Source organism: Anser brachyrhynchus (assembly GCF_964034855.1).
Source record: "Anser brachyrhynchus genome assembly, chromosome: 22".
NCBI classification, from domain to species: Eukaryota; Metazoa; Chordata; class Aves; order Anseriformes; family Anatidae; genus Anser; species Anser brachyrhynchus.
In genome coordinates this window covers 7451055-7464271 of record NC_137715.1, presented here as the reverse complement: position 1 = coordinate 7464271, position 13217 = coordinate 7451055, and the positions used below count along the sequence as shown (strand labels likewise).

Below are 13217 nucleotides of genomic sequence, written 5' to 3'. Positions count from 1 at the left end.
GGAGGGGTTTGCTGTCAGTGATGCGACCTTGTCTCCATATTTGATGTCCTCCATGTTCGCATCCACCTGCATTTTTTGGGGCTGCTGTGGGTGCGGGGTGCCCAGCTGAACTGCGGGCTGTTGGGGTGCTCTTCCTGGCACCCCAGGGTGCCTCCCTGTCCCTTGGTGTGGGACATGCTGCCTGCTTCCTCACCGGGATAGTCCCCATCCTGTCCCTCTGCTCGCCCTCAGCACCCTTGGGCCTGTGGCACCATCCCTGTCCCACCATTTCCAGCCCCATATCCCTCCCCACCTGCTCCCCCCGTCCTTCAGCATCTCCCACGCGAGGTGCCACCTCCGTTCCCCTGCCCCTCTCCCTTCCCCGACACCGGGGGTGCCCTGGGGCGCACCCACCCCCACCCCACAGCATCCTCCCCACGCCTGGGTTGGAGACAAACCCCTCGGGGGGACCCCCAGGCCCGGTGACGGCATCGCCCGCCACGGAGGCTGAGGCCCCGGCGAGGCCGGATCCAGCTCAGCCTCCGGGCAGGGCCCTTCCTGCGGCAGGAACCACCGCGAGCAGCCGCTTCCTCGCGTCCCCTCCGCCATCACCCCTTCCCTCCCTCCCGGGGAGGAAATAGGCCGGGCTGCCGGGCCCGCCGCCCCCTCGCTTCAGGGCCGTGCAGCAGCAGCGCAGGGCGAGCCGGGACGGGCCCCGCTGCCGCCCCAGGTGAGCTTTGGGGGACGCCGGGGACGGGCCCGGGACACTCCGGGCAGGTTCGGGCGCTCACGGATAGCGCGGGGCGTCCAGGGTGGTGGGGGCCCATGGCTGGGGGTCCCCCAGAGGGGCTCGGGGCTGCCAAAATGCCCCGGGGCGGGTGGGGAGGAGCCGTCAGCCCCATCCCCGCGCCCTCTCCCGCAGGCGGAGGAGCTGGGCCCGCCATGGAGTCGGCGGGGGCGCCGGAGGAGGTCTACGTGCTGGTGGAGTACGGCTTCGAGTACCGGGCCAAGGACGGGACGCTGGTCTCCATCAAGCCCAACGAGCGCTACGTCCTGCTGAAGCGCACCAACGACCACTGGTGGCACGTGAGGAAGAGCCGGGACGCGCGGCCCTTCTACATCCCGGCCCAGTACGTCAAGGAGCTGCCCCCCATCGCCTCCCCGGCGCCACTCTACCACGAGGAGCCGGAGCCGGAGCCGGAGCCGCCGGCAGCCTACGAGTACCGCTTCATCGGCGTGGCACCCACGGCCAGGGGGGATTTGCCGCCCACCCTCAGCTCTTTCCGGGCAGCCCCAGCGCCAAGCCCCCACCCCGCTGAGCCCATGCGGCCCACGCAGTCCCTGGACGACCTGGCCAGGGTGACGCCGGTGCCACATGGTGCCACCACCATGGGACCCCATGGGGACCCCCCCGCACGCCCTCGGCCACTCAGCAAGAGCCGCTCGGAAACCCTCTGCGTGCCCAGCAAGGACACGGACACGGCGAGGCGGCCGGGGTCCGACCACATGGCTCAGGTACGGTGACGTCCCCAGTGCTGTCCCAAATGTAGGGTGTAGGGGGGCGGGGGACAGCAGGACGCTTGGGGCCCCTCCCCTAAGCACAGAGCCCCCCCTCGCTGTCCTCTCCCTGCACCCAACGGGGCTCGGCACCCAGGGCCCCCCGGCACTGCTGCCACTGCCAGGGCCCCGCGCAGCTCCCCACGGAGCTGGCCCCACGGGGCAAACCTGATCTGCAGGAAATGCCGGCGTCTCGGGGCCAAGCCCCCAGCCCAGCCAGGGCAGCTGTGCTGCCGGCTCTGGGCCACAACGGCAACCAGAGGTGAGGAATCCCCCCCCCGAGGTCCTTTCCAAAGCGGGCCTCTGCTGTGCTGTGCCTCGGTTTCCCCATCCCTGGGGGTCACTGTCCCCCGGGGCAGGTGGGGGGACGGGGCCAGGAGCAGGGTGCGCCCCGGGGTTTTGGTGTCAGACTGAGGGTGGCGTGGATGTGCCGAGAGGGGCTGTGGGGGTCCTGGGCAATACTGGGTCCAGAGCACATCACCCACCCACGCACCCCGGTATTGGCCACGGGTCTGTGGGGAGCGATGCTGTCCCCAGCTGCCATCGTCCCCTCCTGCTTCTCATCCTAACCCACCCACAGGAGGACGCACACTGGCACTGGAGGGGCTCATGGGGGGCCAACGCCCCCCAGCTGGGCAGTGGGAGCAGGTTTGGGGCACAGCCGGTGTCCCGAGGGCTGAATTATCCCCCGGGCAGAAGGAGCACAGGTCCCAGCAGGGCACAGAGCCAGCATGCCAAGCCAGTGTGGCAGCGCAGAATGGGGGGCGTCGGAGTCCCTGTGCCTCCTCCAGGCATTGTTCTGGGGCAAGAAGAGGCAGAAAGGGGTTAACAGGGAAGTGCAGCAACTCCTCCCTCGCGGGGCGGGTTTCTCACCTGCAGGCAGCACTCAGCAAGGAGGGGGGTGCTGGGTGCACCCTGGGGCCAGGCGGGCAGGCACCTCGGCACCCCAAAACCGACTCTCACCCCACTCCAGTAAGTAGCGAGGGGCCCTCCTGGGGGCTCCTGGATGCAGGTGCTGCTCCCACCTGCACACATTTTGCCAAGGGGGCACCCAAGGGTGGGGGGAGCCTCGCAGCCCCTTGCTCAGTGGTGACAGCAGCCGGGGCACGGTGGTGGTGGAGGGGTCCCACGTTCCCTCGCCCCTAGCCCCGGAACCTCTCCCTGGGTCACCCCCAGTGCAGGGTGCTTGTGGGTGCTGAACCGGGAGGGAGGGACCAAGGTGTCACCCTCACACCCAGGACCACCCCCGGGGCGTCACCCCACGCACACACCCGCAGCACCCATGGGCTCAGCACCCGCAGCCCAGGCATCCGGGGTGTCCCCCACTCCCTTGGGCTGATACTGGGGGTGTTTGGGTGGGGGAAAAGGGGTTTCCGTTGTGGGGACCGGGCTTTGCACCCCGTCTATCGCTGTTGGAGCAGAGCTGCAACCCCGGCTGTGCCATGCTGAGGGAGAGAGCTCCGTGTGTTTGGGCGGGGGGCAGGTCACCCCTGGGCTGCTTGGACTTCTGCAGCCTCCCGAGGGGACATTCCCTGGTGTTCCCAGCAGGCACCGGCTGCTTCCCGGTGCTCTTTGCTCGGCTAAAGCCATTGATACCGGCCTGGGCCGCAGGGCGAAGCCAGCAGGAAATAAGAGCCAGGCACTTCTGTTTGCCCTGAGCTCCCATGGCCCCAAAGCTGGGTGGGTTCAGCTCTGGGGACACTCCCCCCGTGCCTCCCTGCTGTCCTCACCCATGGGTGCTGGTGAGCAGGGTCCCAAAGTGGATTGTATCCGCCCCGCCTGCACCGGCACTGCTGAACCTCACGGCCGCTCAAAGCAGCCGGCTTTTGCAGCCCAGGAGCTGCCATACCTCATCCTGGAGCTGCTGCCCCGACACTCGGGTGTTCACGTGCATTCGTCACCTTCCCGAATGCTTGTGCTTTTGGTGTGGCCCCCAACCCATCCCAGCTGAGAAAACCTGATGCTGGGGGAAGTTTTCCTGGGACGGTGCCGGTCGCATCCCCGCTGCAGCATCTCAGCTGCTCCCCCTGCACGGTCCCAGCAGCCCCCACCGCCGAACACCTAAAAATGTCCCCAGGAGCTGATTCCGCATCTGGGGGAGCTCCGCTCGCCGCCACCGCTCTTCCGCCCCACCAAGCCAACAGGAAGCGGGCGACGCGCTCGGGCCCATAGCGGGGCTGGCCGGCGTCACTGCTGTGCAGGAGCATCTCGGCCCCGCTGCGCCCGTCGGAGCGCCTCGGCCCCACTGCGCCCACCGCCATGGGCGAGCGGGCAGGCAGCGTGCTGCAGCGCTCCCGCAGCAGGGTGTCGCGGCTGCTCCATCTGGGCAAGGTAGGGACCGGGAGAGGGGTTCGAGGGGGACCCCAGCTGTAGTGGGGTGTAGGGAGAGCTCCGGCACCTGGAGAGCCCTGGCACACTGTGCGGTGACCCCAGGTCTTCCCTGAATTTTCTGCGGGTGCCGGAGGAGGCAGCGGATGGGTGCAGGGGTGCAGAAATGTCTGTCCCCAAGCAGGGACAGGAACCAGCTTGTGGTTTCCTAACCCCTGGGGAAGCAAAACAACTGAAGATACAAACGGTGTGAGTGAGTGGGGAGCTCTGGGCTGGGGGGAGGGAGGGCAGGACCACCAGGTGCCCTGTCCCTGGCCTGTGTCCCTTGTCCCCAGGATGAAGGTGGCCTCTTGCTCCATGTTTCTGCCCCTGCACCCCAGGGTGCTGGTGTGGGGGTGATGGATCACCCAGCGTGCTGCTGCAGGGGGTGATGGGGTGTCACAGGGCTGCTGACTGCTGTCCCCCCCACCCCCGGTGACAGGCAGGGTTGTGGTGGGGAAACTTTGTCCCTGCTGCCATTGCAGGAAGGCTCGGGGGCTGTAAAAGCTGGGGAGAGCAAAGGGTAACAGTGCGGGTTTGCAACCTCTTCCTGCTCCTGGCCACCGACCCTGCGGTGACATGTCCCCATCCGGACCGAGCCCTGCTTGGGTGTCGCTGGGAGTGGGGACGGGGGCCCCTCTTGGTCCTCCCCCCACTGGGCACCGTCACCCAGAGGGACGTGGGGCCGGGGCTGGCTCTGCACCGCAGGCTCAGGAAGCTGCGGGCTGGTTTCGAAGGCTGGAAGATGCAGTAAGACCTCGAGCAATGAAGCCAAAATGGGGAAGAGGCGAAAGCTGGGGCACAGACAGCATGGGTAGGACTGGAGGAGGGGTCCTACCCGGGGAGGGAGGGGAGCCTCTCCTCTCTGAGCAGCCCCATCGCGGCTGGAAGCAGGCGTCTATTTGGGGCTGGCGGCCCCAGCTCAGCAGCTGCGGGTGCTGGAGGCATGGGCGGGGGTGAGCGGGGTGGTGGCGAGGTGGGCGCGGATGTGTGCAGGTGACGTGGGTGCAGTTGCTGGGGTGCAGATGAGGTGGGTGCAGGTGCTGGGGGTGCCGATGATGCAGGGACAGAGGCTGGGGGTGCGGGTGATGTGCCTGTTGGTGATGCGGGTGCCGGTGCTGGGGTGCAGATTTTGGGGGCACCGAAGATGAAGGTAAAGTGGGGGCTGGTGAGGGGGGGGCGGGTGTTGGGGTGCTGATGGCCCCGACTGCAGCACTGGTGAGGAGTGAGGAGGAAGAGGCAGGGGGTGCAGAGGATGCGTGTGTTGGTGCTGGGGCTGCAGGCGATGCTAGCGCAGACCTTGGGGTGCAGGCGCTGTGGGTGCAGGTGATGACATGGGTGATGACTCCAGGGGCCATGATGCCCCCCCCCCAGCTGGCAGCACTTCCCATCACTCGCCCCCGCACGAGGGTCCCACCGCTTGGTGCCCACGCGTGAAGGACATCCCCGCTACCAGAGCAGGGAAGGATCCGGCCCCACAGGACGGGACAACCCATGCCATGTCCCCAAGGCTTGGACAAGCTGCTTGCCACCCCAGTGCCAGCCAGGACACCCCAGTGACATGTCCCCATCCCCCCCAGGTGCGCAAGGAGTCGGAGGAGCCGCCTGCCCACGTCTACCTCAACATCCAGGAGCTGCAGGAGGAAGCCGCCACGGGCAGCTCGGCCCCGCCAGCGCCCGAGGAGCCCCGCGGCTCCAGGACAGACTGGGAAACCCACATGGACACGGACTCTGGACACTTGTTTTATTACAACCCAGTCACCGGCGAGACCACGTGGGATTGCCCCTTTGAGCAGGCAGAAGATGGAGTGAGTCCCGCCGCCTCGCCCGCCTCCTCGCTCGCCCACAGCCCGCAGTTTGCCGAGTGGGGCCAGTACGTGGACGAAGCCAGCGGACAGGCTTTTTTCTATAATTCGGTAACAGGTGAGACGTCGTGGGACCCCCCACACACGGGAGACAGCTCCCAGGATATGTACCCTGGGCTGACGCCGTACAGCCCCATGGAGCAGCGGGTGAGCACCCTGCGGGGCGCGTGGGGACGGGGACGCAGCGGGGACACAGCGGGGATGCAGCGGGGACGCGCTCGGTGCCAGCGCCACCTTCACCCTGCTCCATTCCCCAGCCGCCCACTCCGGAAACGGATTATCCCGACCTGTCTCCGGATGAGCTGGAGGGCTACCCCGAGGAGGACTACTCACCCCTGGGCTCCTATGAGCAGGGGGCTGCTCACTATCTGCCCCCGAGGTACCCTGAGGAGCTGGGCTCGTCCCCGGGCTGGTACGGGCACAGCCACCCCGAGGGAGCACCCGGATACCCTGAGCACTTCGGCACAGAGACGGTATGAGGACGGGACGGGACGGGACGGGACAGGACGGGACGGGACGGGACGGGACGGGATGGGATGGGATGGGATGGGATGGGGACAAAGATGAGGACAGGGATGATGATGAGGAGGAGGACGTTGGGAATGGGGATGGGAGACAGGATGGGGATAGGGATGAAAATTTAAATGGGGATGGGGATGGACATGTGGATGGGGATGAGGATGAGGTTTAGGACGTGGATGAGATGAGGATTAGGATGATGATGAAGACGATGCAGTTGAAGACAGAGAAAAGGGCAAAGATGAGGATGAAGATGAAGATGAGGACAAGGATACGGAAAAGGATGACAATGAGGACAAAAAGGATGAGGATGAGAACGAGAATTGGGATGGGGATGGAGACAGGCAGGGACAGGAAGGGGGAAGGAAACAGGGACGAGGATGAGGACAAGAATGAGGATGGGGACAGGGATGGGCATGAGGATTGGGATGGGGATGGAGATGAGAATGGGGACAGGAATAAGGACAGGGATGGGGTTGAGGACAAGGATGAAGATGGGGATGGGGATGGGGACAGAGACGGGGGCAGAGATGGCTGGCAAAGCACAAGAACCTTGGGGGGGGTGCGAGCGAGGGGAGCAGCCCTGGGGAGCAGCGGGCACGGAGCCAAGCATCACCCGGTCACTGTCCCCCAGGTCCTGGCGGGCGGCCGGCACCACCGAGCCAGCAGCAGCTCCAGCCAGGACAGCGGGCTCCTCGCCTGGCCCAGCTGCACGCCAACGGCACCGGGGCTGAAGGAGGAGAAGGTGAGCACCCTGGGGTGCCACCACCCCAGGGGATGCAGAGGGCGGGGGGGGAGGGGTCTGTGCCAGCCCGCAAGGGGCAAAGCTGACCCCCCCGTGCCTGAATTTCCAGTTCAAAAGCCTCGACAAGGCCGGCGTGCTCAACAGGACCAAGATGGCGGACAGGGGGAAGCGGTTGCGGTAAGTGTGTCCCCACGCCCCTCCAGCTGCAACACAAGCCCGGGGTGGCCGGGGGGACACCTGTGCCTGTGCCCAAACGTGACCCCCCCCATCTCGTCCCCAGGAAAAACTGGAGCTCGTCCTGGACTGTGCTGGAGGGCGGGATCCTGACCTTCTTCAAGGACTCCAAGCACTCGTCCACTGGTGCCCTGGTGAGCGCCATGGGGCCCCGCACAGAGCCAGCACCCGTGGGACAGGGCCAGCACCTGCAGGATGGGGCCAGCACCCACGGAACAGGGCAGCACCGACAGGATGGGGCAGCACCTGCAGGACATGGCCAGCACCCATGGGACAAGGCTGCACCCATGAGATTGGGGCAGCACCCATGGGACACGGACAGCACCTGCAGGACAGGGACAGCACCCATGGGATGGGGACAGCAGCTGCAGCACAGGGCTGTAACATATGGGACAGGACCAGAGCCCGTAGGACAGGGACAGCACCCATAGGACAGGGCCAGCATCAGCAGGACAAGGCCAGCACCAACAGAAGGGGCCAGCACCAACAAGACAGGACCACCACCAACAGGACGGGACCAGCACCCATAGGACAGGGCCAGCACCATCAGAATGGGGTCAGAACCTGCAGGAAAGGGCCAGCACCAGCAGGACAGGGCCAGCACCCACGGGCTGGGGCCAGCACCCACAGGACAGAGCAAGCACCCACGTTTCGCTGACAGAGCCTGCAGAGGCAGGGTGCGGTGACACTCTGGGACACAGCAGCGGTGGCAGTGGGACACTTCCACGGTGTGTCCGAGCTGTGCATGGGCTGTGCCCGGCGTTTTGCCGTCACACCGAGCCCACTGCCGGGGGAAGCGGGGCCCAGCCCAGCCCCCAGCCCACACCGAATGCAGAAGCTGCCGCGGTGCCGCGGGCTTGCAACACCCTGCGGTGCTGCAGGGAAGGGACGGGGCCAGGCCGAACCGGCAGCGGGGGGAACGCTGCTGTCCCCACCGCAGGGACGTGGTGCACGGGGGGCTCCGGCACCCCCCCGATGTGGGTGGATGGGGGCTGGTGGAGGGGCGCGTGCCCAGAGCGGCCCCAAGGCCAGGACATGGGTGAGATGGCCAGTCCCCCTAAAACCCCACGGTGTCCCCAGGGGGGACGTGCACCCAGCAGCCTGCAAGGGACAGGGCTCAGCCTTCCCCATGCAAACACGGTGCCAGTGCAAGGCTGTCACCAACAGACCCTGGCCCCCGGGACTCGGTGCAGGGCAGGGGCTGTCCCCACCGGGTGACAGTGGCTTTAAGTCCCCCAACCCCTCCAGCCAGTGGCCGCAGTGCTCTCGGCACAGGGCAATGCCTGCCCCACCCTCAGCAGGGAGCCCTTGGGGAAAGACATGTCCCATGGCGGTCCCATGAGGGGGGAATGGCTGCGTTTTGGGTGGAGAAAAGCCAAAAGCAGCTCCAGCGTGCGGGGCCAGCACCAGCTCGCGGTCCCCCAGGGGGACGCTGGCCGCAGTGCCACCCTGTCCCCTTGCTCCTGCAGAGGCACCCGGGCAGCCTGACCATGCCGGAGCACACGGTGGAGCTGCGTGGGGCCACTGTCACCTGGGCCAGCAAGGACAAGTCCAGCAAGAAGCACGTCCTGGAGGTGAGCTCGGTGGTGGCGTAGGGACCTTGGTCACCCAGCGGGGACAGAGTGGGGGCTGCAGGCTGTATGGCAAAGCCAGCACCCACCTGCCTGGCTGCCAACGCCACAACCTCCCCTGGAGTGGGACTTGCTGTGATCTATCACCGTGGGGACGCTGGGGACCGTGCTGCAGTGCCTTTCCTGAGCCACATGTCACCAAGGGCCATCCCTGCTGCCCCCTGGGGGCTGGCACTGCCTGCTCACGGGGTGGGGGGGTGGGTGTTGGTTCTCCTCTCGAGCTTGGCACAGGGAGGAAATTTCCAGCCTGGGCAGCACCCAGCCCACAGGCAAAAAGCCCAAACTGGGGCCATCGGTGCAATGAGTTGCGCCCCGTTCTCGGCCACAGCCCAGTGGCCCTGGCCTGACCGCTGCTCTCATAGCTGAGGACGCGGGAGGGCTCCGAGTTCCTCATCCAGCACGACTCGGAGCAGATCATCGTCACCTGGCAGAAGGCCATTGCGGACAGCATCGCCCGGCTGGTGAGCGCTAAGCTGGCGCCGTGTGGGCGGGATGGGCGGGCAGCAGGATGGGTCCAAACGGGGCTGAGCGGCTGGACCTAGGGGGTGGAGGTCGGTGGCACGAAGCCTGGTCGGAGGCTGGTAACGAGGGGAGCTCCCCAGGGGTCGGTGCCGGGTCCAGTCCTGCTCAGCATCCTCACCAGTGGTCTGGGTGATGGGGTAGGGGACACCCTCAGTAAATTGGTCCCCGGGCACCAGAGAGGCCAGGCAGGCTGCAGAGACCCCAGGGAAGGGCCACGAAGTTGTGGGGACCGGAGCAGCTCCGCTGGGAGGAGAGAAAGCGGGAGCTGGGGCTGCTCGGCCTGGAGGGGAGGCTGCGGGGGATCCCGGCCGTGCCCGTAAATCCCCGCGGGGAGGACGGAGCCGGGCCCAGGGGCACCGGGCACGAAGCGGGGCCCGGGAGGTGCCCTCTGACCGCCGGGAAGCGCTTCTGTGCCCTGGCGGTGGCGGAGCTGGCACAGGAGAGGCTGTGGGGGCTCCTCCTGGGAGACCTCCAGAAGCCACCAGGACCTGGCCCTGGGCACCCCGCTCTGGGCTGGAGCAGGGCCTGGAGCAGGGGGACCCGGTGCTGCCTCTGACCGCAGCCATGCTGTGGCCCCGGGACTCTGTCCCACGCTGCCCCTTCCCTAGGGCGCTGACTTCCCTGCCGAGGAGGACGCCGAGAGTGGGACGGAATTCGGGTCCCGGGAGAAGCTGGGAGGCGGCGAGGAGAGGAGGGCCGCAGGTGAGCTGGTGGCTCTGCTGTCCCACGGCACGGTCGGAGCCATCCGTGGGGCGCGGGGAGCCACCCCACGTCACCTCCGTCACCTCCCCACGGGCGATGCTCACCCCCTGCCCCATCCCCATCAGCGTCCAGGCAGGCTGCGGGCACGGCCGAGAGCGACTCGAGCAAAGTGCGCAACAAACTCCGCAAGTTCCTGCAGAGGCGGCCGACGCTGCAGTCCCTGCGTGAGCGGGGCTACATCAAGGGTAGGGGCCCCCCACGGGCACAGCCGCCCCCGAGCGTCCCCCCACTCCCCCCCCCACCCCCGCTCACCTCTCCGTGTCCTCTCCAGACCAGGTCTTCGGCTGCTCCCTACAAGTGCTGTGTGAGCGGGAGCGCGGCACCGTGCCCCGCTTCGTCCAGCAGTGCATCCAGACTGTGGAGAGGAGAGGTACTGCCATGCGGCCTGGGGACGGGGACAGCCCAGGGGACAAAGGGACAGGGTGACGGGGTGGTGCCAGCTCTGGTGTCGCTCCCCTCGCTGGCGAAAGGCCACACTTGATGGGGAACCCAGATGGGTTTTCAATGAAAACCACCAGATTAGGGCTGCGAGCTGGCACAATCATGGCAACCAGTGCCACTTGCTGCCACCACAGCTGGTGGCAGTGCCACCTGGGTGGCTGTGGCTGACCAGGATCTTGTCCGCATCCCCCAGGGCTGGACATAGATGGGCTGTACCGGGTCAGCGGCAACCTGGCCACCATCCAGAAGCTGCGCTACAAAGTGGACCACGGTAGGGTCCCCATGCCGGGTGTCCCCTCTGGGCTGAAAGCCACAGCTGGGAACACCCATGGGTGTCCCCACCCCGGCTGTGCCCCAGGACCAGCCTGAGGTGCCACCCTGTCCCCACAGATGAGCACCTGGACCTGGACGATGGGCGCTGGGAGGACATCCACGTCATCACTGGTGCCCTGAAGCTCTTCTTCCGCGAGCTGCCTGAGCCGCTTGTCCCCTTCGGCCACTTTGACAAGTTCATTGCTGCCATCAGTAAGGGATGGGGACAGGGACGGGGACAGGGATGGCTCCAGCCGCTGGAGCCATCGCCCTATTTTGTTCTGTCCCCTTGCAGAGATGCAGGAGCCAGCGCGGCGGGGACGCTGCATCCGTGACCTGGTGTATTCCCTCCCGCCTGCCAACCACGACACCATGATGCTCCTCTTCCGGCACCTCTGCAGGTGACACCACGTGGCACTGCCACGCGCCTCTGTGTCCCCGCTCCTGCCCACCCACCAGCATCCAAAACCCACCAGCATCCAAAACCGTGGTGGCAGGAGGGCAGAGGGGGCCACCTCGTGGTGGGGGGGCCACATTCAGGGGCCTGGTGGTGACACCGTCCCTTGTCCCCACAGGGTGATCGAGTACAAGGAGGAGAACCGCATGTCGGTGCAGAGCGTCGCCATCGTCTTCGGCCCCACGTTGCTGCGGCCGGCAAGCGAGGAAGGCAACATGGCCATGCACATGGTCTTCCAGAACCAGGTGGTGGAGCACATCCTCAACCAGTACAGCTACATCTTCCCCGACGGCTAATCCCAGCCATGGGGACACGCACGGGGACGAGCCCAGTGGCGGGGACACGAAGTGGCGGGGACTCGGGGGAGGACTCGGCCGCCCGGCACCTCGGGGCGCGGGTGATGGCGGTTGGCGTCTCGGCGATGGGCAGCGCTGGTGCGCGGTGGCCCGGCTCGAGCCTCCCGGACGTGTTTGGAGGGATGGGGACACCTCTGGGGACAGTGGCACGGACCCTCTGGGGATGAGACCCCTTGGGATGGGGAGGGCAGGGAGGAGCTGTGGCTGGGACTGGTGGCCGGCACTGGTGCTCCTGAATAAAGAGCCCGTTCAGCCGCGAGGACATTTGGGCACCCGTGGGGACCCCAAGCCAGGTGGCCACCGCCACAGGGACACAGGGGTGTCCCAAGCTCTTGTCCCCCCGAGTGGGGCCAGGAGGGCTCGATGCCTCTTGGCTCTGCTGCCGTTGGCCCTTGGGGACAGTGTGTGCCCTTGGTACCCCATAAGGATGAAGGAAGTGCTTGGGGGAAGGGGGGGGGAATTGGTGTCCCCAAAAGGGTCAGAGTGCAGGCCACCCTGGTGACCATGTTCCCCATGCTTTGAAGTAGGACGCTTCCTGGCTGGCATCACCAAACCCCATGTCCCTTGGCCTGGGGACCACAGGCAGCAGGGACGGGTGCTGAGAGCAATAGGGTGGGGAGCGGGTGCTGGCGGGATGTGAGCCCCAGTCCCCTGGAGACACCTCTTGGGGGGTGGGGATGCTTTGGGTGGTGCTGGAGATGTTTTGGGACACAGCAGGGACACAACATAAATGCTTTGGGACGTAATGGGGACACTATATGGCATGGAGAGGATGTTCTGGGACACGGTGACAATGCTTTGGGTTGCAACAGGGACAGGTCAGCGTACGGCGGGGGTGGTTTGGGGCACGGTGGGGAATGGCTGGGATGTGGAGGGGACACCGGGACATGACAGAGATGCTCTGGGACACGACAGGGGCATTTGGGGATGCAGTGGGGACACTGGGATGTAATGGGGATACCCTGGGGCACAGGGCGATGCATCTTTGGGACAGGAGGGGATGCTGTGGGACACAAAGGGACACCAGAATGCAGGGAGGACATCTGGGGACACAGGGCGGTACTTTGAGACACTTTGGGGCACAACGGAGGGGCTCTGGGATGCAGTGGGGATACTTTGGGACACAAAGAGGTCACTTTGTGCTGCAGCGGGGATACTGGGGGGTGTAGTGGGGACACTTAGGGACAAAGGCAGTGCTTTGGGATTCGATGCGGACAGTTTGGGATGCAACAGGGAAACTTTGGGCTGCAGTGGGGACGTTTGGGGGCACAGTGTAGTACTCTGGGACACTTTGGGGCACAAGCGGGTACTTCGGGCTGCAGTGGGGACACCTGGGGGAACAAAGGCGTACTTTGGGACACGTTGGAGCCGCAAGGGGCCACTTGGGGCCCCGAGGGGGCCGGCCGGGGGTGCAGCGCGGGTACCTCGGCACTCTTTGGGACCCCGTGGCTCGCCCGGGGGCCCCTCGGC

General features: G+C 66.4%; 1 protein-coding gene across 4 annotated transcripts; it reads left to right on the top strand.

Annotated features, from left to right (window-relative positions):
* Positions 1 to 36: 36 nt before the first annotated feature.
* On the top strand, positions 37 to 12007 carry ARHGAP27 (Rho GTPase activating protein 27). 4 transcript variants are annotated; one of them, XM_080565526.1, is made up of 16 exons: positions 37 to 709; positions 902 to 1494; positions 5484 to 5915; positions 6026 to 6241; positions 6922 to 7032; positions 7142 to 7209; positions 7313 to 7400; positions 8736 to 8840; positions 9260 to 9358; positions 10028 to 10121; positions 10247 to 10366; positions 10453 to 10551; positions 10816 to 10893; positions 11013 to 11147; positions 11230 to 11335; positions 11510 to 12007. In XM_080565526.1, exons 2-16 carry the CDS (start codon positions 922 to 924, stop codon positions 11685 to 11687), a joined length of 2502 nt encoding a protein of 833 aa, XP_080421652.1. In that variant the 5' UTR covers positions 37 to 709; positions 902 to 921; the 3' UTR covers positions 11688 to 12007. The 4 variants fall into 4 exon arrangements, with proteins under 4 accessions (XP_080421652.1, XP_080421651.1, XP_080421653.1 ...); XM_080565525.1 differs by lacking the exon at positions 37 to 709 and having other exon boundaries at positions 716 to 1494; XM_080565527.1 differs by lacking the exons at positions 37 to 709; positions 902 to 1494 and adding an exon at positions 1509 to 2508.
* Positions 12008 to 13217: the final 1210 nt, after the last annotated feature.

Excerpts from the sequence above, each read along its gene's own strand:
- ARHGAP27 (XM_080565525.1), top strand. The coding sequence starts at position 805 with ATGGCTGGGGGTCCCCCAGAGGGGCTCGGGGCTGCCAAAATGCCCCGG. Across the intron at positions 7,033-7,141 it reads CGGGGCTGAAGGAGGAGAAG|TTCAAAAGCCTCGACAAGGC; the intron begins GTGAGCACCCTG and ends CTGAATTTCCAG. Across the intron at positions 7,401-8,735 it reads ACTCGTCCACTGGTGCCCTG|AGGCACCCGGGCAGCCTGAC; the intron begins GTGAGCGCCATG and ends TTGCTCCTGCAG.